This window comes from Ischnura elegans, chromosome 1, assembly GCF_921293095.1.
Source record: "Ischnura elegans chromosome 1, ioIscEleg1.1, whole genome shotgun sequence".
In the NCBI taxonomy this organism is placed as follows: domain Eukaryota; kingdom Metazoa; phylum Arthropoda; class Insecta; order Odonata; family Coenagrionidae; genus Ischnura; species Ischnura elegans.
In genome coordinates this window covers 25,930,667-25,957,743 of record NC_060246.1, presented here as the reverse complement: position 1 = coordinate 25,957,743, position 27,077 = coordinate 25,930,667, and the positions used below count along the sequence as shown (strand labels likewise).

Below are 27,077 nucleotides of genomic sequence, written 5' to 3'. Positions count from 1 at the left end.
TACGAGTCAAAAATAAGGCGATGCATTTCCTTAATGAGGCTTTTAAACAAAAGGCATTATCTTTAACAGTAATTTTTGAACTAAAATTATAGCTGAGATTGATAATATAATATTTTAGGAACAAATACGTAATATCGACGAAAATTTGTAAAAGGCAACGACAGACTATTTAACTTAACCGAATGGGCATGCGCTAATTTGGACTGCGGAGGGCAGCTGGGAGACGCATTGAAGCCTATATAAAAAAAAAGGTCCACTTAATCGAAGTGGGCTGAAGAGGTGTGGGAGAGAATGAACCGCCTGTACTGCTCCGCTTACGACAAGAGTTTCCGTTATTGAAATATGTCCGCGAGGAGTGTAAAAGTACGTCATTGTCAGTGATGAGATGTAATGAAGTAAAATTTATCGAATTACTGTTAAGGATGGCATCCTTGTAAATTTTTGCTCGCAAACGATACATTTTTTAAAGAGTAATTTTAAGCCTGCAATCTACTCCATAGCTACATACTAATCGTAACATTTCAGTTATCAAAAGTAATGATTTGAAATCCACGGGCGCTGATCGAAAGGCAGTTAAAGCTACTTTAACCTTATCCAAAGGTACAAAAAAACCACAGAGAAAAAATTGTTCGTCCTTCTTTTTTTTCTCTGTGTGGATTTTTCGCACAATTTGTGCATTGCAGGTGACTCCTGTAAAAGTTATCACCGCGGCTAATCCCGGAATACTTTTTTAAAAATATATCCAAAGGTGTTAATGTCTGGTATAACATATGGATTTATCCCTAAAATGCCTAACTGAAACGTTTAAATTATCATTTTGTGGAATGGAATAAATGGAAATAATGGGATTAAATAATTAACCGTTCACAACCCAATATTCCCATTTGGGAACAGATTTATAAAAATTCATGAAAATTATATTTCGTGTCTGTGATTACTTTAATAGCTTTTGCTATGTAAATTAAGTATGGAAGTATTTTTTAAAGTGAATAGCATTGGTCATTAATTATACCTTTTCAAAATTGTTTTTTTTTCGGTAGTGAGCATGCTGTTTATTCGATATTTTCCCCTACACTCACTCTTTAGTGACTAATGCTCATTTATTCAAAAGATATATATTAATCTTTTAAACTTATTTTTTTGGTCAAGTGTGTATTTATTTTTCAAGCAACAGCAATATTTTTTTATATGTTCCCATCTGTAAACATGCTGGAAAACGCATTTAAAAATTTTTGTTCGGGTTTTCTTTCATACTATCTATTTATTAGTGATAAAATAAATAGGATGTGCAAAAAATAATCGAAATAGGTTGGTAAGTCAGCTCGGTCTTTAAAGGGTTAAATTGCTGGTTTGATTGTTGTTACTCCTTGTTTGAGAAAATAATGTCAGCGATGAAATTAGAGGAAAAATTAGAAGTAATTGTATTCATAATTGCAATACTAATGATTAATTTTTCGAAGAGTAATTTACAAATCTTCTCCTTCTTTTGTATCATACGAAAAAAAATAACCAGGCAAAAAATTTTAAAGTGGATGAAAAACAAACCCGATCGACGTGTTTCTTCTCACGACCTGCACGGAAAATTGGATAAAATGGTATAAAACTCTTTATTACCCATAAAAGGCCATTGACTGATAATTGAGATACCTAATTATTGCATAGAAATGTACGGCATTACAAAATATCAGCGGCCAAATTATTGTTACTCATTACAAGAAAATGTTCAGGACACGCATAAAAAAATGCATACTAATTTCAAACAGATGACAATCGAAATTAGGAAGTTCCAGTCCATATATCTCAGAGGCTACGCATTTCATCTCATTATCTTCTTCTGTTGCGATCGGAGGAATTTGAAACTACGTTTACGAAGTAGTTCCGCTTCATTCCGCATAGCTGCGTACCGATCGCCAGTAGTTTTGATCACAATTACCTTTCCAAGAACCCGGTAACAATTAGACCGTCAGGCTACTGCGGTGTGATTTTAACTTCGGCCCAAATCAACATCGACGCTTGTTGCCAAAACATCGGATATTGTGAAATAAATATTTCCTTGAGACCTCGAATTACAAGAAAAGTTCTTTAAACCGATTGTTTCCGGTACACCAGGAATGATCCCTTCGAACCAAGTTGCTTTAGTGCTGAATTCGGTAAGCCACGTCCAAATTTTCAAGCCACCTATGCAATTAGTTGGCTTGGAAAATTGGACTACAATTGGACTGCAAAGAGGTCCTGGGTCAATTGCGCCGAGGAAAACCACGACTTGACATAAGTTCGACGTCACAGCCTTAGCGATTTCAAATAATACGATTCAGATAGTTGAAATTCTTCACAGCTGAAGGTGAAAACTACTGTTAGAATAAGCCGTGGAAATTCCTTGCACAAAATGATGGAGAAGAGGTCGCTATAATATTCAATCCAACTTCCTTCTCAACCAAAAATATCTTCTTTTAACATGTTTAACGCCCGGAAATTTCAGGAAGTATCCCTTCACCCATTGATTTAATGAAAGAATTAGTTGAATTTTTTCCAGAAGTTGCCTATCTCCAAGAGTAAATCTCCTTCGTTTCAATAAGTAATAAAAACTAATATTGTTTTTTTTTTTCAAATAAAACTCAGCTGTCATCAACTTTATTTGCTAGGCATAAGGGCTTGTGTTTGGGATTTGTCAGTGGTGCAGGGTATTCCTAGTACGGAAGATCACCCTTGCTTATGGTTCTCAGGTAAATTTCCATACATGCGTATTCATATAAACATTACTACGCTACAAGAAATTCTACCAGTACGCAGTCAGTGAAATGAGATCCAATTAATTTTTAAGGAGTATGTCGAAGGTGCTTTTGAAAGAAGAAATAGAATGATTAATATTGATATCAACTATTCATAGATAATTGTATCATTGGCATTTCTTTCAATACAAATTACCAAATCCCGATGTATTATTGAGACTGGCGAATGCTTCTGCGAGAAGCGACCAAAAGGCATGAGTTATCGATGATGTAAACACTTATTTCCAATTCCAATGTCGAAGTCAACATTGAACCTACGATTTACAAGGATGAAGGAAGACAAACGTTTTTATACCCATGTGCCAGTGAGAAAATTATAAATTTTCTCAAATTTCTAAGTACCTACACGATAAATAATTCTTTTATTTTTATTGAAATCTATTTTATTTTCTTTAATGCGCGATAATGTGATATTAAAAGTTAATAATAATACAAAAATTACCGGGTAAAGTAAAAAATATATCCATATCGCTAGATTAGGATTATGGGATAGGTATAAGATAGCCGACAGACTGAAGATTTTGTAAAAGATAATTGATGAATAAATATTTCAAATTTTTGAAGTCTTTCCTAAGAATTTATATCCAGATTCTATTGAACACATGGATAATTAGGATACTACTTGAGAACGAAATTGGATCGAAAAAGATAGAGTTGAGGCCTTGGCAATTCTGGGAGATTTGAGGTAGTCGGTTCATATCCTCTCAAAATGTCTCAAGAATATTTATAGGCTTTCCTATTTTCGTAATTATCTTTTGAGGCATTGCATAGTCCTGCGCGATCTTCTAGAGGAAAATCGAAATTTATAAAATTATGGTTGGCAGCGAAGAGAGATACTTCTATTGCCTTACATCGAGGCCAGATATATAGCCACAGGATTATCTATCAAGAGAGGCTTCCATGAAAATACTGAAGTGAGTCGAGTTTCAAAAGGCCGTTTTACACGGTACACGGAATTGCACAGTCTGACGTACGTGCGAAGGCGCAATCAAAATTGCGTCGTGTAAAGCGGTGAATTGCTAGAACACATGCGAGACGGCAAAATAGCCCTTGTTCTAATTTCGTTCATGCATTCGCGCAATTCCACGCCATTTTAGAGATTAATGCAGCTCTAACCTGCGCAATTCCGTGCCCCGTGTAAAACGGCCTGAACGAGCATCGCTTAAACGCATGACATATCGTGCGCTGTAGAGGGAGTCATGTCAACTCGAACTGGCGATGTGTACTCGATTAATCAATGGGTTGGACTCTTTATTTTGTTTGGACGTAATTGCTGTGTGCTTCTGATAGCAAGTCAGTTATCATGTGTGGTAGTTTCATGTGTATTTTTAGTAATTGGATTCTTAAAACTGAATGCACAAACGAAAGGAAAATAATAATCATAGAATAGAAGAAAATTTGTATCATATATTTAAAGCACCAGTTCTGTTGCAACAATCTATGATGGTAGCCCCAAAATAGGTTCTCATGGAGTACCTGATATATTTACCTGCTTTTGCAAAGGTTATATTGTAAATGTGTATTGGTGAAATAGAGTTATATTATTACTATTGAACGACGAGGTGATCTCAGGCTTAAAAAATAATATTTCAATCTAATAACTGCAGTTTAGCTACAATATTCCGGATACTGCTTCGCTTTTTATTTAAAATTAATGACTCGGTAAGTAGTTTCAAGGTTTTCCATAGTTTCTTGTAGGCATAAAATGCAATTGATCCTCTCCTGGCATTGGACACCTCAGAACATGAAAGTCGTCGAAGACCGAATGAACCAACATGAAAGGCGCCGACTGAAATCAGCATATTAGTGAAGTGTTCTCTGCGCTATGCAATTCTTCTAACAACTGTCTACCTAAAGTCATGTCTCATTACATCATGTAATTTCTAAAATTCTTTCTAAGAGACCTGACAATAGAGGGCTTCATTCATACATAAAATATGACTCCACTTCACGCAGGACAAAATAAAATTTCTGTAATAAAAAAATCAGTCTAAAAATTACGAGTGTTGTAAAATTCAAATACTTGTTTCTTTGTTATACTGTTATATTTTAGTATTTAACTGCTGTTTCTATTTCTTCACTGCTACACCTATTTTTTCACATCAACCGCTATTTCTATGTTGTCAATCTCATGCACCCATTAATCTTTCTGGAGAGCGAAGTTCTTTTTACTTGTAATTTTTATTTTTTGCTCCGAGGGTTGATTCGCAGAGCTTGATAAAGGTATATTCTGTTCTAAATGGGTCTCTTTCGGCACTGTTCCAGATTTGGTAGGTGCGTTGACAGATGAGGTCATTAGCAATCGAATACAAAAATAGCAGAAACCTAAAGCCCGCAAAAAGGACATGAAAAACAGTTGAATGGCTATGATTGAAATATGGAGTTTACCTCCTTCAAATTCCTAATGCCTAAGCCTTTCCTCGCTCTTGTCCACAGCTTCAGGTTTTGCATGTTAGACAGATTAGGATACCACGACCAATCAACGTAAAGATCCTCTACGTCTGAATCAATATAATTAAAGACAAAAAGAGCATACTCGCAGCTATGGTTTTTATTGATTATTAGAATAAATTTGTATTTTTTGCAAATAAGTCCATGCATTTAGCAAACCATGAAACGTGTCTTTAATGCGCTATGCGACGAATTCAGATAGAATTATATGCTAAATGAGAGAACTATTGCTCAATGTAGGAATTGGTGTGAATTGGTATGATATTAAAGTTCACCTCGTAATGTTTTCGAACGCCCTTAAACCTGATAAAAACAAAAACTGGGTGTAAAAGGCATTATTTAATCCTTTAATTTGCCTACGCTAAGTCATATGGAGCACGAACTCTCCCACGAGATAGTGTCAGAAGGTCCGGTATTCGAACCCAGGAGCCTTCCCCGTCAAACAGCATGGGCGAAAACGTATTTACAGAGGCACTTCGAAATTCCTTCCAGCCCCCCCTTATGGAAGGGGAGGAGAGAGAGAAAATTAAATAAAAAAAGCAAATCTGTATTCCCAGCAAACGCCACCAGAGCGCCACCAGCGGCGTCCGCGCGCACCAACGGGGAGGGGAATCCATACTAGAGAGGAGGGGGAGAGCTTTGAGTACTTAGGGGGGGGGTTGAGTTTGCTTTGTGGCGATCGGTGCTCGCTCGCGCTCATGAACACAACATGGGGGGGATAGGGGTGGCTTTTGGTTCCACGGGGAGAATCAGAGAGGAGTGGGGGAGGGGAGAGTGATGTTGTCGTATGCAATAGTGGAGTGGGGAGAAGGCGTCGGACGACGTGGAGCAGATGTGGGGGGTCAGAGAGGCGGGGAGGGGGGGGGGGGGTTTGAATTTTAAAAGTGGGGGAGTGAATAAAGATCCGGATGATGAAAGGGCGTTATAAGCAGCGATGAATAAAGATCCCCATGTGACCGACAAAACTTAACCACGTCAAACACGCACTGGGGACCGGCATATGGAAACGGCGCGGAGTCAATTCGGCACAGAATAAATTGTGGTAATATGTAGTTACACTCGACACTCCAATCCGTGGGGAGGCTTGGGTTAGAGAAGGCGATTTCGGTTCCGTGTGCAGAGCTCCAGGGACCATTCCGGTTGAGATCATACGAACCGCATAGTAAATTAAATAAGTTCACGTCAAGGTTGGTCTGAGATAAAATGATAAGAAGCGCGAAGATTATAATCATGGTGATAAAATAAAAGAATTCTTCCATGAGTAGAGGTCACTTTCCCTATTTCGTATGTTCCTGGTTGTTATCTATCTGTCAACTTTCATTAGTAGATGTAAGTGAATCGCTTTGAAATAATGTGAGGATGTCAATGAGGATGCTTTGCGTCAGAGATGTGCATTAGTATTGCTCCATTTTACGCTTAATGAATTGGGAAAAATGAAAAATAATCACTTTTTGACAAAGAGTGTAAGACTCTGTGAACCATCATTCAAAGATTCACGAGAAAAAACTCCATTCATCAAAAAACATCTGATCATTCTAATTTATTACACGTACCAATTTCACTTTATTAGGAATTTTTTAAAATAGAAGTGGGAACGAAAATTACATGAGAATGTCTCTTTTATGGAAATTTATAGAATTGTAGGGGTTAACAGGATACGATCTAGAGTCTTAGAGCTATTACCAGTTCCCCTTATTCTCAATGGTGAGGTAAAAAGTATAAACCGATTCAGCGGCTTTACTGGACAGCTAAAATATTGATTGTTATGTTGATTGTTATGACTAATTTCAATTTTCCTAGTTCGCTGGCGAAGTACGTTTCATTAGTGGAACTCTTCACTCTAACCAATCGTTTGTTGTCTTAGTAGGTACTCAGCTATAGCTTTTGTATCACCCTCTTTATTGTCGAATATGCACTGTGTATAATGCAAATTTATAAAATGCGGAGAATAATTGTAATTAATAAGATATTTTTGGTACGCGGCTGAAAATATCCGCGAAACAAATCACAAATTGATGCCGTGATGAATTTGAAGTCTTAGGATGTGATTACGCTGAAAGACTTATGCCGTCTAACGGGAATAAAAATATTCAAAATTGATTGTATGATAGTTTGAACCTGTACCACAATTTCAGCCTCACATATCTCAACCACTACAATATGGCAGATAAAAATTACATTTCAACTCATAAAAGTTACCTCAATTCGCTTATTTGATTATTTTAGCGCATAGAAGTAAATGAATTGCTCGTATAAAAAAGCTGTAACTTTGTATATTGGAATGATAATTTTGGCCTGCGAATGCCAAATAAATTCATGAATGCAAATGAAATCAAACATTTCGTTGAATCAAAAGTAAATTGTGACTTCGTTTAACTTGAGCATAACGCCATTAGGAATATCATAACGAGCGTCAACCGGCTCATATATCTTAATACTATCTGGGTAGTTATTTACTTTTTTGAAAATCTATCTTCCTTTATTTACTATGAATCCTTAGATGATGTTTGAAGGCAGGTAGTACAAGCCAAATTAACAACTTTAAACCGTGCATCTTTTTTCACAAGGATTGCGTGTCCAAAGATGTTTCCTTATGATACCACGCAACCACCTAATCGACTTGGCGCTTCTGAAATCACTCGAGGGTATAAAGGCGCATTTCCCGACTGCAGCAATCACTTTCGTCATTACAAGATCCACCCGAGGGTACGTGATGCGCATTCGCTTTTTTGCATCGCATTTTATTACTCCTTCGGCTGGTTTATTTACTTGGCGATACTCGACTGCCTTCGAGTGGGCAAATAAAACTGCCTTTGGTTCCATCCCGGGCGAAGGTTTCCACCTGTCTTCTTCATCACGAAAAAATTACCGCATGGACCCGCCAAAATTTGTCGGTGTTCGATTTAAACTGTTCTTGAAACAGGATACTTCATAATACTAGGAACGGCTGGGAAATTCAAACTTAAAATGAAGATGAGATTGCCCACTAGACGAACCATTGCATCGGATATTGAGTAAAGAATTTGGAATCAGTGATCTTTAGCCAATTTTCGCAATATCTGCGATTGAAAATAATCGGAAGAAATGTGACAATTATGGATAGAGTATACCATGTATAATGAGATGCTCAGGAACAGATATAACTAGATTTTTTGCCCCAAAAACACTGGGATTGGTCATTTAATAAAATTGTCCATAGTCAAACTCCTATCCACTTTGGGGTGTGACAGGCGTCTTTAAATAATACTAATTTTCGAGAGTGATATACCATTTTTTTACTTTGAGTGAACTTTATCGGCAAGGACGGTGATTCTCGTTCTCCTTTCGCCCGGGTCTTCGCTTCGCTACGGCAACTCGAAGCGAAACGAAAATTTTCTCCGCGATTATTCTCGTTCTTTTCGCCTCGCCTATCGCTTCAGTTCGGGTAACTTCGTTCTCTTGGCGATATACTGCGACCAGCCTACGGCAACTTTCCTATGCAAGCCATGTTAGCAGATGACGCCGATTTTGTCGCTTTCCCAAAGTTTCTACCACAGATGGCAGCACATTTACGCGCCCTAAGGGACAACGCAATAATCACGAGTCATAGTGGAGCATCACGCCGGGATGAGATATATCAAATGATCAAGGTTGAAGTATAGATTACCATGATAAATTACAGCTACGAGAATATAACTGGAACATGTATTATCGAAGCATTAGTCGAAGAACTTTACGTGAAACGCTTAAAATAGTCTGCACCGTCTGACCACTGATCGTCTGCTAAATTCATGCCATCTCCTCATACTAGTTAATAACTAACGAGGAAAAATGAAGCTATCTCCACCAAAATCAAAATTCACATCAAAATTAAAGCTAGTGTCACTTTGATGGCTCTGCACCTACTTAACGATGGAAAGCAGATGATAGGTATTGATAGTATAAGTTGATTTCAAACGCTTAAAATCGTCTGCTTTACGCTATCTCGTGATACCTCAGAAACAAACTATTTAAAGTTACCTCATGTCTATAAAAGTCATATATCTAAGTCCGTGAATGCGACGTAAGCAATGGCGAATTACCCGTAACTCAATGGGCGCAAGATAATTTCAGCGATATACTGCCTCCGCGGTCTCGGCAGTCCGAAACAATTGAACGGCGCGAGGCACGTTGGTAAGTTCAAATCATATTTCTAAAATATATTGTTCCATGTGTTTTTTATTGCGTGATACTATCAAATTGCTTACATTATGTATTTTTGTACAATATTGCTAATTCATTAGTCCTTTTCCGTACTTAGCTGAACATAAAACCGTTCTTATTCTTTTTCATCTTTTTCGCAGATGTGAACGATGAGTCCAAAAGTCACTCCGGTGAAACGTATGGACTAAAATTTTCTATTTAAACCTAATCCAGATGGCACAAAATAAGAGAGTTACCTGTTTCTTATGGTTTTATTACGGAAGAAAATGATAAGCAACTTATCGTACGCTAAGGAACTTATGTAAGGCAAGAATAAGATATTAGGGAAGAAAAGGCAAGGAATGCAGTCAAATATTCTCATAATATAACATAATTTTTTGATGCTGGATGAACACCAAAGGCAGCATTACAGCTTACTACACACCCTATGTTGCCTAGAGCTCTGCCGGACATAAATGTAAAGCCTAATAGTGAAATTCAGTGAGTCTCTATAAGAGCTGAACAATTGATGAGAGATTTTACTGTGCGTTGAAAATATTTTGGCAACTCCAAGAGACTTGCCTCTGAAGATGAAAAGCATAGTATGGGAACCTTTTTCTTGTGGTAGAGGGAAAAAAGTCACTATGGCAGGAATCGACCTTGCAACCTTAAGATCGGTTGACAGTCATGCTATCTACTACACCACTACTTCAAGGACTCCATATTATACTCTTATATGACAAAACTCCGGTCAGTCTCTTTGTCATTGTTTCCGATGAAACGTTCACGAGTATAAGAACCGAAACAACAAGTTTTCTCAAGCAATCCAACACATTCAGAATAACAGCACTCCCACAATAACACTATACGCCTATCAAAGAGAAGCTCCGCGGTTCATTCAAATGCAAACCCACTTTTAATCATTTTATTTGATTACGTAGAACGACAAGACGAGCAAAACAACACACAGGTTGTACGCCAAGCATCTTAATAACAATTACACTCATTGGGGTCAAAAATACAACATAATAATGATGTAGAGCGGCTGTAAAATCACGAGTCTGTCTCTCGTCAATTCTTTCGCTAAGCCGCTAGAGCGATTTCATTGTCGTCGATAGCGAAATTCGCACTTGGAGAATGTTTACGTTCAGATCGAGAAATCAGAACGAGAATAACTTTCTCGTCGCCAGAGACACGAAGCATTTCGCATTTCTGGCTAAATAGTTAGCGAATGAAAATGAGAATACGACTGCATACAGCGTTCACCAATCTTTTCGACAAATTGCATTGGCTGTGGCCCGAAAGACACAGTACCAGGCCCCGAAGCAAGACGTAATAAGGCTAGTGCAGACGAAGGCGCTGTACACAGCTGGGCTGTACAGGGCTGTACAGTGTTCATTGTACCAGCTTTGCCAAAGAAAAATGTCAAAAAGGGACTAAACGTATCACCGTATTATTTGCTCTTAAAATAATATTTTATCAACCTTAGCTACCCTTTTAGACTAAACATATTTTTTTTCGGTAGTGCTATTATGTTTAAAACCTCGTATTGGAAATGCATCATCTTTTTATTTTTACCTCGTATGTTTATCTGATGTGTGCGTGTGCTTCCAAGATTTTCGATTCGAGATAGGCACGCTGTTTTGGTTGAATTTCATGCATGTTTGTTCACCAGATGAATTAAAATTAAAATGGGGAGAGTGTCTCTAAGTATTTCTGTATTCACATGTACTTAGAATACAATTAACGTAAAGTACTACATTACAATTTAAGTTCTTCGTTGACACAAGTTACCTTTCATCACAGTGCCGAATGAATTTCTGCAACTTTACTACGGGCACAATTATTCTCTTAAATATGCTACATTAAGTTGGTCAGTTGCAAATCACAAATTTTATCCATAAATTTTATCAAAATTCTTTTGCAGCTCGCAGCGATGAGCAATTTGTTTTGGTTTATTGTTAGTAGACGGCCGCATCGGTGTACGAACGCTGCGATCATACTAAGGTACGTTGCAGTTTGCTAATACCCCTCGAAGATGTACTTGGAGTTAGTGCATGTTATCTACTTAGGTGGTATATTTGGAATGAAATTCATTCCATCATATTGACGAATAGTATTTTTTTAACTACTTAAGATTTTTCATTGAACTAGAACTTCCGGAAGAACCTATTAGTAAAGTCGGTAGGAGTAAAGCCGGTGAACATCTATCTAACTCCATTTTAAAGTATAGTTGATCAAATCATGATTAGAATTTTTTTGGCTAAATTTTTTTAATTGAATGACGGTCTTATAGGAATAGCAGCGTACTATAAATTTTTATGCTAACCGCATCGAACAAGTTTTTTCTCCATATTAACCACGTATTTGTTTGATATCAATTGCTTCGGAAGAACCTAATTTTTCAACCTGCACGGCTCTCTCTGTCACGTGGAAAAACTTAATACTCCAAAAATGGAGAACGCAACTACATTGAGGGGAAGTTGTGAAAGAATATTACCGATGCCATCGATGAGAGGCTGTTCGTGAAACCGGTACTTGGCTTGGGGATGGCCGAGGGATCATGATCAGAATGCGCCGCCGAAGATGCAGGGAGGGAGAGCAACTTTCATTGATGGAGAGGCGCAGTGGAAGCTCATCTAATTGGGAATCAGGGCACAGACCGGCCGAGAAAAAGGATACGGAGGGCAGCAAGCACTCGTTAAAGGTTTTTTACTTCCCTTCGGGCCCAATGGAAAGCGAAGAAAGCTGCAACAAGCTTTCAAATCAATGAAACGTTTCCCATCCGAAATATCAAAGCTAAAGGCGGATGGAAAAAAAATAATACCCCATACTCAGAGGAATATTTATACTTTAAATGTTCCTCCAAAGAGTTGCTAATTGCAGAAGAACACATGATATGATATATTTCAAGAGGGAAAGAAAGACATTTTTGGCTCAATGGGAACAAAAAAAAAACTAGCAAAATTAGTGGAAACAAAATATGATTACATATGCCCAGCCTTTTGATCGGCCAGTTAAGGTTGAAACTCAGCAGATTTATCATATGATACAATGTCGACTGAGGACTTGGGTAACCCTTATATACTTACAAGAGAATATCGAAGTTTCTCGGGAACTTATGAAAGTTTTGCTTTCGTAATTTCCATTCATAGAGGCATCAAGCTTTCAAAATTATCTTGTCCATTCGCGGCTGTGATATGGCCTCTGATTTCGTTAACAAAGAATAAAAAAAGATATAAAAAGACCCAGCGTAAGGGATGTGGATTTGCCTATTCAGCGTCGCTGGAGTAAATTGCTGAAGTATGAGGTTATAAAAAAACAAATCAAAACTAAATCGTTTATTTTAAGGAACAATAGACGAGGATGTAGAGGAAAGTCTACATAGCATATTAGAAAAACAATATTTTCGTGGTAAGTGCATAAAACTTAACAATATTCGACGAATTCGTACGGAATTTCAAAAATAAATGAATGAGATAGCTAACTAGTCAACCTTTTGCTCTGAAAACGTCCAAAAATACGATGCATATTCCCCAATAATGAGAGTTCCTCAAATAGTACTTAACGATGAGTAAAAATAAATTATAATTGGTCCCCACGACAAGTGCTAGCATTAACAGACAAGGGAGGGTTAACAGTAAGCTCTGAGAAAAAAATAAGACTCGCACATGTGACGCATCTGTAGAAAATTGCAATAAATTTTAAATAAAATTAGCGATGGAGAAAATCCAAGTTAGACGAATATGAGGCCACAATAATCGAATATGCTTTTATATCAGGCCTAAAAATTTAAATAAAATGTATAAAAAATCGGCAACATAGGAATCGCCCCTTGGTTCATTTTATAATTTATATTCAAAGTAAGAATTGACCGTATTTCCTCACTTGCTCTGCAATATTCCTCTTTAACGATATATTATAAATGCGAATCAAATAAGGTAGCAGCAGGTGTAAGTGATGGTAGTGCCTTTAAGTGTATTGAGTGCCTTCTTTATCTACTATAAAAGTCAATCGTATAATTTAAAAGAACTATAAGATCAGCTGTCAAAATCCTATTACTTTCTGAAGATAATTACTTATACTAAAAGATAATTTACTTTTTTTTAAGTCTTTATGATTCCAAATACATTTAATTACGCAGAATTCTGACGTTTTTTGTCAGAAATTTAATGATATAATACTTTGCTGCAATCTTGAAAAAAAAACTCATTTAAGAGCTTTTCAACGTGACAAATTGTCTCGACCCAAATACGTCATTTAAGCGAATATATGCAGTCTATAAAATTCAAATTTTTTAAAATCGTTAATTTAAACGCAAGAAGAGTACTCACTGTGGTAGATCATTTAGCAATAATTCACTACTAAGATTTCAAGTTTAACTGCGAATTACTTGCTTTCAACAGCATAGAAAAGTATTTTCATTAAAGAACCATTCCTAGTCTTTACTTCTCCTTTCAAGGCAAACATTTCCGACGGTTGAATCAAGCAGCTGTCTAGCTGGTTTCCTCATCGCCTGAATCCATTGTGTTTCCTCATCCGGATGAATAGTGGAAGTGATACTCGTCGAGTGCAAGGCAGTGGATGCTCACTTCACGCGTCCATATGGGGTCCGTTTCCGTTCTAAACTTCATTACCTGCTCGCTCCTGTATTTACTGGCATGTTGAGAGAAAAAAAGAAACTTGTCTACCTTCAGGATATGCGAGTTCACTGGTCTCCATTCCCAACCAACACCTTGACGGGCATTCTTAAGAAGGCTCCAAGTACGCTACATCCTTTAAGAACGCTAAATGCGCGGTAAAATGAATTATGGGACATGAATTATGTGGATGTTTGAAGAAGTTTTTGTACTCTCGTGCTCCATAAATTCTGAAATATATCCAGCGAATCACTCCTATTCAAGGGCGTACCCAGGATCATAACTAGGGGAGGGGCAAGCCATAATCTAAGGGAGGGGGGCAGGCCATAGGATTTATGTGATTATTTCCTTGAAAAATAGTTTCATTTTAGTTACATATCTCGTACACTCGTGGGATTAAATAAAATTTGTTGAATACTTTCGTTTCAATTCAGTGCTGATTCTGTTTAAAGACTTCTGCGATTTTTGCTTCTAATGGGGGCATCTGCCTCCCCCCCTATCCCTCGCTGGGTACGCCCATGCTCCCATTGCCACGAACATTAAGGAAGAGCATCCTCAAACTATAAGCCTCCAAATGAGTCGTCACTCACGGCGCACTTAAATAGGCTTGCAATAATCGCCACTCGAGTCTCTGACGGGCAAAGCGATTCGTATTTCACGGGTAAATAAGGTATAATTACGGATTTTTTAGCGAAATTTATATTCCAGATGATTATATCTATCGATTTTATCGCTATTAAAATGACGTTCCTCGCAATTGCAAGCACTATACTGCTAATTACAGCAAAAAAGTGGATCGCAAAGCATTTATCACCCTGGCCCGCAAATGTCTGAAAACCGATAAAAATGCGGCCGAAGTGGCAGCAGGAATCGACCTTTCATGGGATAGAATGGGGATTTCTCTATTTATTTTCCTTGCCCATAGCCGTGAGCTCTTTACAAAAGATCAAGGAATGCAACAATTGGTTGGGAACAGAAGAAGAGAGGAAAGGGAATCAAAATTTCATAAGACGACGTCATGATGTATCACACCCCTGAGCCTCCAGGTGATGATTGGTATAATCCGTAATGACAATAGAGCTTTAACACTAATTGCGCCGTGATAAAAATTTGCACTTCTACCATTCACTATTTTGCATGACTTCCACTATGGCTGAAAGTGGATGCTAATTGCGAATTGACCGGTACTGAAGCTCTATACTGTAGGACTATTGAATGGCTATGCCATTCCAGTGCTAAGGATAATTTTTGATGCGTATTATATTAAATAGCCAAAGCACGAACGATAGAAAGCCATTAAAACAAAAAAGCAGTGAATCTCCATTTCTAATAATTTATGATATTTATCTTTTTAGCTCTTTTCGGGTAATGCTGCGTTGATAACATTATAGAAATCAATCACCTCTGGGATGTAATGGGTCGTCTCTATGAAGTCCCATTGCTCATAGCCATTCAAATGTTCTCAAATGTACTTCACAATAGCTCAAGGAATGCACTAATTATATGGGAACAGAATAAGTGGTGAAAGGGAAGCATAATTCTCATCACATAAGATAACTTAACGCCATTATGCATCACACCGCTGAACTTTCAGGTGATAATAGGGTGGTTTCCTATTATTTTTTTATTGCCAAAATCGGAATGTTATTACTCCTGGAGTGCGTATTTCACGCATTTAGATTTTTAAACGAAGAAATATATTTTTCGCGATTAAATGAAAAGTGAAAAATTTCAAGCGACGGCTAAGTATGAATGCCGGGAAAACTCCGTGTGACGTCGTTCTGGTTCCCACTGCCGCAAGTGAGGTGCCCTTGGGGCGAGGCTTTGAGCGCTGATACGACGCAGAATGCTAGCAGGTAGCAGAGTACCCTGCTAGCTCGTAGCACTTGGCTTAAACAAGGATTATTAATACCTTATCAAACGAAGAAAACTTTCCGACCTTAGCCAGTTTTAGTAGGTGATTATTTAGACATGTGTCTCTGAGCTCTGTGCCCCATGCATGCATTGGTAATCTCAGATGATATAAAACTCCTATCTACTCGTATGGAAACTAGGTCCCTGTGACGTCACGTGGAGTGGCATCGCATGGGCGCCAATCTGGCCTTTTTCAAATGAGGATAAAAATTTACCATTGCCATTCGTCTAAACCGGTAATTCTAAAACCAAATAATTTTTATATTATGAATACACTAACAGTGGGTAACGAATCGCAATCAATGCTTTTCGTTTTCTTTGATGAAGGAAACTACCCTATTGGTGTAATATATTATTAGAATAAAAAATTGACAAATTCCGCCATGGTAATAAATTTGTATGATTGCCATTCACCATTACACTCGACTTTCAACATGCATGAAAGTGGATATTTATTATAGGGGACGCGCAATTGTGAATTAAATTGACCAATATTGAAGCTAAGCCGTGCCATTCCATTCCGGGATTGTGGGTTATTTCTGGTGCGCGAAATATTGAAAAGCCAAAGCATGAATGAGAAAAAAGAATTAAATTCTTAAAGGAAACAGTGCACCCCAATTTCTACCAATTGATAATCTTCTTTATAGGAATTCTTATTACAACAGTATTCATATTTACTTGTTATGAGCATTTAAAACCTTTCACAATCCATTTTTGCGCTATGTTCCAAATCTTTGACATCAGTTCCTAATTTTTAACAGAAACTTGCCACTGAAAATACCTCTCCCATTCCCTTTTTCTCCGCCTGGCAGTTCAGCTCGCTCCTACCGCAAAATGCATGAGAAAACATTATCCAATCACCAAGGCATTCAATTTTCAATTAGATTCAAAGATCGATAATGATAAATCCAAAGGCTTAAAGGTTTTCGCGAAACAGAAAATATTGTAGTCTTAAAATTGCTACAAAAGATGAAATTATAACGTTAGTAACAAAGGCCTAAAATATTCGCGTCCATATCGATACCTCCACTACACAATCGCTCAACAATCGCCCTCTGAATCAAACGGTAATCCAACGGTAAGGCCTTTATTTTTATAATATTCTTTGAGTTTGAATTCTTCAACCTTCACTACAAAATATTTATGCTTCCAATACCTACTACTCTCACATTTTGTAATAACCTCATCACTGCAATAAATTTACATGCCAATTGTTCATCTTACAGGACTCAGTCCAGCAATTAGAATTGTTTTGCTTTTCAATGCGTCCCATAAATGATTTTTCAGAAACTGTGACGATTTCTGAGTGTTTTTTTTAGCGTTTTTACGAGAGAATGTAAATATGGCGATTTTATTAAGTCACAATAAAAGTGGAAGGAAATGAGCTACGTCCACGTCAGTGGGTATCTTTGATCAAAAAGGAATAAAAGCAACCTTGCAAAAGTCATTGTTTAATATCAAAATTTTAAATTGACGAATGTTAAAATGATATGACACTAACACTACCATTTCATTTCGATGATTTTCGGAGAAAACTGAAAATGGACGGTGATACTATGAACGAACGACTCAAAACTCTCGAAATACAAAATTGAACGAAAATAACAAAGATAGAAAACGGAGTTATGATGTATATATCACGTTAGAATGACTGCTTTGTTGGTTTTTTTTTAGATTTCGGCCCGCTGTGGCGCTGTGGGTCATTTTCACTGGCCCGAGGAACCTCGCCCTCGGCGTTTAACATACTTCCAAGCCGCCTCTAGTGGCCCACATTGTGCGCTACAAACCAATTAATTATCTCTGAGAAATCGAAACTGGGGAGGATTCCCTAAAAATCCCTATTATTTTTTGAATCCGAAAAAAGTAATTGGGCATAGAACAAAAAAATTCTCTATCACTCACAGAATAATAGCATCAATATATTACGTAGATAGCTAATAGAGAGCCAAAACATTGCTGAATTTAAGATAAAATATACTCAGGACCGGATGGAAATTTTTCATCATAATTAGTTAATGCTGTTGCAAGGGGTGGCTGAGTAGCGGCAACTATTGAGATCCGAAAGTAAAATGAAGGAAGGAGGAAGAGAAATGAGGAACATTACCAAATGTGATACTTATGCAAATAATTATGAAACCTCTACTTGCGCCGCCTTATTGAAATTGTGATAACTTAAGCGCCTCTCATTCGGCTTAAATAAAATTACGAAAAGATTCTATATCCGTGAACATTAAATTTTAAACGCTTACAAATTTCGCGAATCGGGCATGAAAGTCAATTTCTTGTCCTAAATCCGTTTTCTCCGTCTTGTAATCGTAATACAGGTAGAAACCTGAGGCACCTTAAGGCACGTCTTATCTAAGGCAGAGCAACTTAAAAAATAGATTTCATATAATTTGCTACGTTATTTATTCAAAGCATGGAACAAATTGAAGAACTATTTGAGGAAGTATCGTTCATTGCTGAAATCATTAACTGACCTGTTATTGCTCGGAAATGAGTTACTGAAAACAACTGCATTGTTACTAACATTGGATTGAATCGTGTTACTTACTACTACGCATAATAGGAATAATTTTTATACGTTATTTCCTTTTTTCTTAATTGGTAGTTTTATATGTTTTACGGAATATATTGGAAGTGATGGAGTAGTAAACAATTCAAAATGAATGCAGTCAATGAAAAATTAATGCATGTTTAGTTATAAATCACAACATTCCTACCGAAGACCTCATTGGCACGAATATGTTAGTTATTCATTTAACCATGTCATTATAAATTGAATCCGTGACCTCCCTCTATTGTTGTCCAAATGGCTGAAGACTAATTTTCAAATTCCTCATCACAGAATAATACTCCACCTAGCCACTGAAACATTACAATCAATTGCTAATACTTAAGCGATCATTCCCAACGTATATTACGAAGTGATTTTATCAAGCTTAAATTTTAAACAGCAGAAGCGATACTTATACAATGTTACATGACCAACTAACCGCATGCCTTAATAATACGATGTCAATAATGAGATGTGGTAAAAATTTATTCAATTCACTTCAAACTCAATCCTAGTTGCAATGCTTGCACGTAGCCGACATGGTTTTGACGGCGTAAAATTTTTTGTGCCCATTATGATTTTTGGTTGGTCTGAATTATATTGAAAAAAACGCAAGAAATAATTTGGTAGCACAACCCTTGAACAAGAATTCCACATCAGCTCTGTCAAAATTGACGTGACTTACTTTTTAGGCGACGAAGCTACGAGCGCTTTAGACTGGCTTTCTAACTCAAAAACATAGACCCGCGAAGTTTAACGGAGACTACCGTGTCAAAGTGAGACAGCAGTACCTACGCCAGCTACGCCAAAACTGAGCGGATCTACGTCAGTAGGCGACGGGGCATATATAGCAAATCATGAGAGGTAGCATAGAGTCGATTACAAAACGCCTAAGCACTGTCCCCTCACCTGATATACCAAATAATATGAGAATGAATTGAGCGGTTGAGAGAATAAATCCAATGCTGGATAGTATTTATTTGGAGACATTCGCGCGATTAAGAAGTACGTCCTTGCCATTGAAATAATTGGGGTGATTTAAATGATAATCAAACAACCTTTACGTGATAAACAACTAAAGATGCACCTTTTCTTAAATTCGCAACCTGAATTTGACAGTGATGAACAATATAATCCATAACTTAACCTCCGATATGTACTTACAAGCAGGAACACTAATACCTTCCCTACTTTTACATAGACGGTTTAAGTGCATCACAGGAAATGAGCTTCTAATGGTATTCTCATGACAAACTTCAGTAACGTTTAACTTTCATAATTTTCCGCACGACTCATTTTGTGCCAATAAAAATTAATTTAAAACACAAATGCACTAGGGAAAGTATTAGTAATGCTTAAAACCGAATTTTATGCGATTATTACAGGAGAAAAATAAAAAGTTTCGTCCCTTCCTATAGTATTACTCTGGCAGAGTTCGAGAAACATAACCAATTGTATACAGTCGCACCGTTTATTTTATAGGCCACCTCTCTTTCATTGAAAACGTGAGTGCACTAATGAATCCTGGTGAAAAAAGAACCAGACGTATTGGTAAATCAAAAATATTCCGAACGACGCGTTTCTTCGAACGCCACGCTAATACAACGGGTAAATTCACATAAAACACTCACACATGAGCACTCAGTAGTGATCGATTGATTTATTACAATAATTATCATATTGAAATTTACGATACAAACCGAATATTATTAGCTTAAAATAACTTCATTTAAGAAATTTTTCACAGTGCCCCCATACTTAAAGGACGTACACAAAATTTCAAACGGATGACAATCAAAATTCGGATGTTCCAGCCTGTACATATCGGAGGCTACGATCCATAATTATGAAACACTTGATCGTCACGAGGAAGAAGAAACACTGGTATCTCACGATAGAAGCTCGGGACTACGGTGCCGGGACTACGGAGCGGTAACCGCGGGCACTACTAACTGAGAGGAGAGGACTAAGCGGACCGACTGGACGGCGATGAATGGGGGGGAGGATAATTTAATCAACGTCTTTCCGCGAGACTGGACGCCAATCAACACGGCAAAGGGGTCACGTGACCTCGGCTGTTTCGCGCAATAACCGCCAATGCGAGGCGCGCGCTGTTTGCAATCGCACTTGGTAATCCACGAAGCAAACGGAGAGAGAGTGAACACATACAAGACTGCTTTCCGCACATCGAGCCAGTTGTCGCGCTCCCGTATGGTAAGACAAACACTGACAGTGGTCTCTAACAACGGACACATACCAGTGGTGGAACTTGTGGCAAATTCCGCATCAGAAAGCGACATCTATTGTAATGACAGGCGCACTGATCTTGAATATGCATACGAGGCGAACATTTGACGGGAAAGATCGCCATGAGGTCTTCAGCATAAAACTCATCCGTTTCATACAAGAATACAAGAGTAGATGGAGTTGGCATTGGTTAGTATTGGTTACTGGTGGTTGGAGTAGGGATTGTTGAGTAGAATGGAAAGGAATGGAACGACATCAAGGGGTTATTGATGGGCTTATCAGTCTCCCTGTCATAAATCTAATTATTCGCACAGGTTGATTCATGATCCAAGAGTATCCTTGTGGCTATTTATTTGACTTAGTCTGTAAATCACATAGAAAGGTTCAAATTATGCGCTACTCATTGGCACATATCACGGATATCTCTTTACCTCCACGAGCTTCGGTTACAGAAATAAGACGGGCACACGAGAAGGCACAGATACACTGATCGCGGATACTAACTGAACTCTTGCAGCTTTGTTTTCGCAGTGAATGTGGGGAACATACACTTTAGCCTAAAATCATCGCTGACTAATCTGACCAATTGCATCTACCCCTCGGTTCTCAACGCACTATAGTCTCTGCTGGCATCATAGCACCGATCACGGACGAGGACCTGTTATAGCCATTATTACAGTGGATTTTCCCCGCCGGCAACTTGAACCGCTGTGAGACGGACACTGAACAGAGAGGCACTGGCACTAAATAGCAGTGGTCGTTCTGGCACCAGGAGATAACATCTGCGGTACCATTTACCGCAGTGTAGCGAGCGGACATTCAAACGGATATTTATCACGGACACTGACCTATAGTAGAGGTTGTCCCAATAAACGTTGCATTCGCAAGCAATATCTTCAGGTAAAACATCGTTATGGACATTCCCGTAGACAGTCAGAAAACAGAGATCACGGACACTAACCAGTGGTAGTCCACATTGCATCAAGCTGTAGGCTTCGCCGGCGATATCGATGGGTACAATGGTGATACGGACACTTATATGACCATTGGGACAGAGACTGAACACGGACACTGACTGACCTGTAGTAGTCCTCCTTGCAGTAGATGTTGCCGCCGCGCGCGAAGCACGTCAGCTCCGAGTGGAGCGGCAGCTTGCACTCGCAGCATTTGAGGCATCCCGAGTGCCACTGTCGGTCCACGGCGAGCAGGTAGAAGCGGTCGCAAATGCGGCCGCCGCACCCGAAGCAGCACGCCGCTCCCGACGAAGCGTCCTCCGCGGCGTCCGGCCCGCCCATCGCCGCCGTCGAAGACGAGGAGGAGGCGGCGGACGGCGGAGGCGGCCCGAGGAGGAGGCCTCCAGGCCCGCCGCCGCCTCCCGCCGCTGCCGCCGCCTCCGGCACCGCGGCCCGGCCCCCGAGGGGCGGCGGCTGCTGCCCCCTCCCGCCCCCTTGCCCGCGGCCCGCGCACGCCGCCGAGGCAGGAGCGCCGTCCGTGGGCCCCATGCCCCCATTGGGGCTGCGATCCTCCAGCATCCCCCAGGGTGGCGAGGGGGCGTGGCGGGCGACAAGGGGGTCCCCTCCTCCTCCTCCTCACTCCCGCGCAGGCGGCGTCGTGCTTCGATCCGCAATATACACACACACACACTCGGACAGACAGACAGGCGGGGATGGGAGATGGTTCGAGGGGCGGAGGGGGTGGAGTTAAGGGGGGTGGGGAGAGAGTCTTTCCCACTCACATCCCCTCGCTACCAAGAGGAGGGAGGGCGGGAGGAGGGGGTGGTGCACCCTGTCGGCAAGGCGGGGAAACTAAAGTCGGGAGAAGTGGAGGGGACTGACATCCTCTCTCTCTCTCTCTCTCCGGTTCGTCCCCACGGGGTTTCGCGGGGGAGGGCGCGGTAAGGGTCGGGCTCTGCACACATACACACTCACGGACACGATCCGACGCTCTTTGATTCCCACGCCACACGCTCTCCGATCAAAAGGGGGCTCTCTGTGCCCTCCTCCTACCCTCTCTCTCCTTGAAACTAGCAGACCGCAGAGTCGGCGTCTCTCTCTCTCTCTCTCCCATTCCCTCTCTTTCTCTCTCTCTCTCTCTCTCTCTCTCTATATAGACAGTCGTTCGTTCGCCTTGGGGCGAGAGCCGGCGTTCGAGTTGAGCCCGCCGCTCGCTCCGGGACTGCTCCGGAAACACACGGGGGGGTGGATGAAGGGGCGAGGAGGGATTTTGCCGTGTCAGCCGCCGCTTCATTTGAGAGGCCCGTGCTCACGGATCACGACCGCTCCAACGGGTCCTCCCGACCACCCCTCCCTCCTCCTACGTGACTAATATTACGCGGTCTCCCTGACTCCCGCCGTCCTGGAAAGACTCATGCTTCAAGCCTTACTTTGGTTTTTCCAAGGAGCAGCGGTTGACTTTTTTGATCTTTTATGCATTCGGTGAAACGCGAGCATTGTGATGTTTGATCCTGAATCATTCGATGCGTGGCATTGTGAAAGTCACAGGATGCTAGCGAGGACCGGATTTTCACTACCATCCATAAAATGCTTTATATCGTTCCAAAGGTTATTTTGCGCTACTTGAACGTGTAGTGCAAGATTTTTTTATTTAGTTTTGCAATGCGTCATAAAAATAATGCTGACCGTGCAATGGGGTTCAGACGGTACTGAAAAATTGAAGTCATTGATTCCAAAACTGCACAAGATCACTGGGCAAGAAATTGAGATCAACAGTTTTCATCAACGTTATTTTAGTCTCCTGAAGTGGTTGATTGATTTTATTTGCCTATATAATAATATTAAAGGAAGTCACATCTATTCATGACAAAGAGTCAAAGAAATGGCTCGGGTAGCTTTTACAATGAGTAGAGTCAGTGTTACGTCGAAACACTTTGCAGAATGGACTTATGCTTTTTTCGAATTTGCGGCTTTGAATAAAAACTGCAAATTGACTGAAAAATTAACATTATCTATGGGTCACTGCAATTTCCTACTGATAAATGGTAGCATTCTAGCGCAACAGCTATTTCTAAAACCAGTGGCCAGGAAGTGCAAATATTAATATGCTGTTTAGCCACCGCTGCTTCAATCTCACGCGCTACCTAACAATACAGCACTCGCCGAGAATTCTCGCATTTTCATGGGCCATTTACTGTGAAATTGGGGTTTTATACAAAAAAACTCTCTCATTATTATAACTTTATAACTTGTTTTCGTTGAATGCAATTAAATGCAGACATATTTCTAAGGAAAGTGCCTGAGAGATGTGATTGTCGGGTAAGCAATTTGGAAGACAATGAAGCATTAAAATCGACGTGAAGAGTTCAAAGAAGAAGGATTGCATGCTAAAACTATCGAATTCTTCGTGAAATTTACTCCTTTATTTCAAAGAAATCATAAGAAACAATAAAGGTGTTGCACCTTCCAATCTTGCTTGTTGTTGTCCATCAAATGCTGTTAAAAACTTGGAGAGGTATCCATGTCGACGGGGGGAAATGGATGGGATAAAGTTCCTTGTGAAGATATCCCACGACTTGTGGGTTAATATGTTATCAGAAATATATCTCAACGGAAAAGTAGTTGTCATCGTGATGGGTAAAGATATCACCAAAGAGCATTTAGGGACACCGAGTCGTGAAGGATATCACAAAGAAAAGACACAAGGTAAGTTTAAACAAATCCTTTAAAATGATGATGCTTTTCCTGGAAGGGTTGAATTGCTACCGTTACAATGCATGCAGTTACATTACAGCATACAATGTTAGTTCAAATATGTAGACTTTCATACTCTCATGCATTTTAAAGGAAACTAAATCAGAAGCAATGAAATAAATCGCAAATATTCGTTAGAAAGGGAGCGAGGTATACCAACGGGAGGAGCGCTTGGCTGCTGATCGAGGTATGTGTGTTCAAACCCCAGGTGAAGCCTCCAGTCAACCCGAAACAAAATCCTCGAAAAGCGAGGTGGCCAAGGGAGAGTAGCTAGCCCCCCTAACCTTAAAGAGGGACATTCACACGCCAGCGGCTTAGATTGGGGTGAGATCTACCCTTAAATATGCTAGCCAACTTTCGTGTTGAATCACCGTGTGAGTGAGTCGCCAGTACTCGGGTATGGGATAAGAAGAAAGCTTAATAAATATAATAAATACGTGAAAATGGCTGAACGAAGAAATGAGAAGGCCTTTGATAATGCGGTAATGGCAAATAGAGAACCTTACTGAGTATTTGGGTAAAATATAACACTTTTTCGAGAGAATTTAAACCAAAAATTACGACTATCCAGAGAATATTAACGAAGAATTACCCTCTCGTTGTCCAACAAATAACTCGCCATATTTATGCTGGTTTATCTGGTGAGGAACGATCTATGCATTACTATTTTCAATGGAAATGATATGGACTTAGAAAAATATACATTTTGTTCATTAAAATCATATTCTATTTCGGACATTTATCTCCGATTGGAGCATACAAACTCAAATTTGTTTTTTTTTCGCTTCCCGGCCCCGAATAAAAAGAAGGTGGGAGAAAGGGTTTCCAGTTTTGAAATTATTTTATCTGTTTACGTTTTACTAAGATATATCAACAAAGAGGAGATTTGACCATCACTTGATCATTGGAGATGAAATGTGCGGAGCAAGGCAAAAATTCTTCTTAGGAAATGGCTGATTGTTTTTTTCCTCGGAGAAATTTTCGCATCCCCGTGCACTTGCGGTTGATTCCATAATGCTGCAGGCTATTTCTGGTTGATCTCATAATTTTAGGGTAAAAATATGATCGAGATTGAATAAATCGTTACATTTGCCATATAAAATCTGATATTTGAGAATATATTAATTCGAAAACCCTAAGGATGTGCTCCAATTCTGAGCTCATCCTCAGGGCTGGTGAGTGTCTTTTGCGAGAACGGCAATTTCGAGAATTATTGTGAACATGTTCCTCCGACTAAAAAAATAAAGGAAAAGGGTGAGAAACATAACTCCGTAACTTGTCCCTGGGCATGTATACGAACTGCGACATCGGACAGAGTTACTCCTCATTAGTGCCCGATGGACAAATGGCAATCCGTCATCATATAATTGCGTGTTTGCGTACAGACTACTTAGCACGCGTGCGTGCCAAGAGAATCACCTGAGAAGGGGGCTCGAACGAGGACATAATTTTCCTTCGTCCAATTGAGCACGCCCCACCCGTGCTGTTTTCGTGCCGGAAATAATGTCGCATTCCACGGGGGCTCCCACCCTTCGAGTCGATCGGTCGCCGAGAGAGCGCCCTCGTCCGCCGGCTAACCTCTCACACCCCTTCCGCCAACCGCTCCCTCACTACGCAACCTCCCACGCCGAAATAGGGAGGGGTGAAAGGGGGGTCCAGGACGGGGTTGTTATTCCGTCCCCACCCCCTCCTCCTCCACCACCAAAATTCCCAACTACGTCTCTTTCTTTCTTTCTTTCCATCCCCCACACGCCATCATTAAAATTCTTTTCCTCCTCTTCCCTTTTCGACGATTTCCCCAAATTCCCCGAATTTCCAGTGACAAGGAATTTTGAAGCGAAGGTACGGTGGCTTCTTATTAACATACCTACCTTTAAAAGGGGCTAAAAACCGATAGTAATCGCCGTAATTCATTGGTGGATGTCACATGGCGAAGAGGAGAGCAACAGATACCACCAGCATTCGACCGGCCGCTCCTGTCCTCCTCCTGGAAGGTTTCAGTGGGAAGGGGAGAGGAAAATCAAGAGGACAACGAGCAGGGTCGGGGGAGTGGGCGAAGGACACTTAACCCTTCGCCCGATGCGACATCCGACAACACGGGGCACGCATAAACTAGATTCACGTCAAAGGGCACAATACCCCACCTTATCGCCGACCCTTCATTGTTCTGCGTGGAGGCAAGGCGCAGATGTAGGTACGACTATTTCGATTCAGGCTCACAAAAAGGAAGTGAAATGAATTCGAATTTATAAATTTAATTTGATTCATGATCAGCATTCATCAATCTTAAGATTGGTTTGACGTAGCTCTCCACTCAGTTTTCCTATCGGCTAATCTTTTAACACTCACGTAATTCTTTCACTTCAATCCTTCGTCACATCTATTTATTTCATCCGCGGCCAACCCCCGTACTTCTTCCGTTCCACGTCCCCTTCAACGATAATTTTCACAAGTCATGTTGAATAAAAACTTTTGGGCCACGTCGCCGCGTCAATTTTTGGGTGGCCCCAACGTTCCCCTTGAGAATCTCATGAAAAAGCGACCAGCATCGGTCGGGAAACGTTGGGGCCACCCAAAAATTGACGCGGCGACGTGGCCCAAACGTTTTTAT

The 27,077-nt window shown here is 39.9% G+C and overlaps 1 protein-coding gene across 1 annotated transcript in view; it reads right to left on the bottom strand.

Moving 5' to 3' along the window:
• LOC124157628 (LIM/homeobox protein Lhx9-like) overlaps positions 1-22,168 on the bottom strand; it is a 49,766-nt gene extending 27,598 nt beyond the window's left edge. The window contains exon 1 of the mRNA XM_046532530.1: positions 21,840-22,168. Within this exon, the coding sequence (XP_046388486.1) occupies positions 21,840-22,054 (215 nt within the window). The 5' untranslated portion in view covers positions 22,055-22,168. The remainder of the gene's footprint in view (positions 1-21,839) is intronic.
• Positions 22,169-27,077: the final 4,909 nt, after the last annotated feature.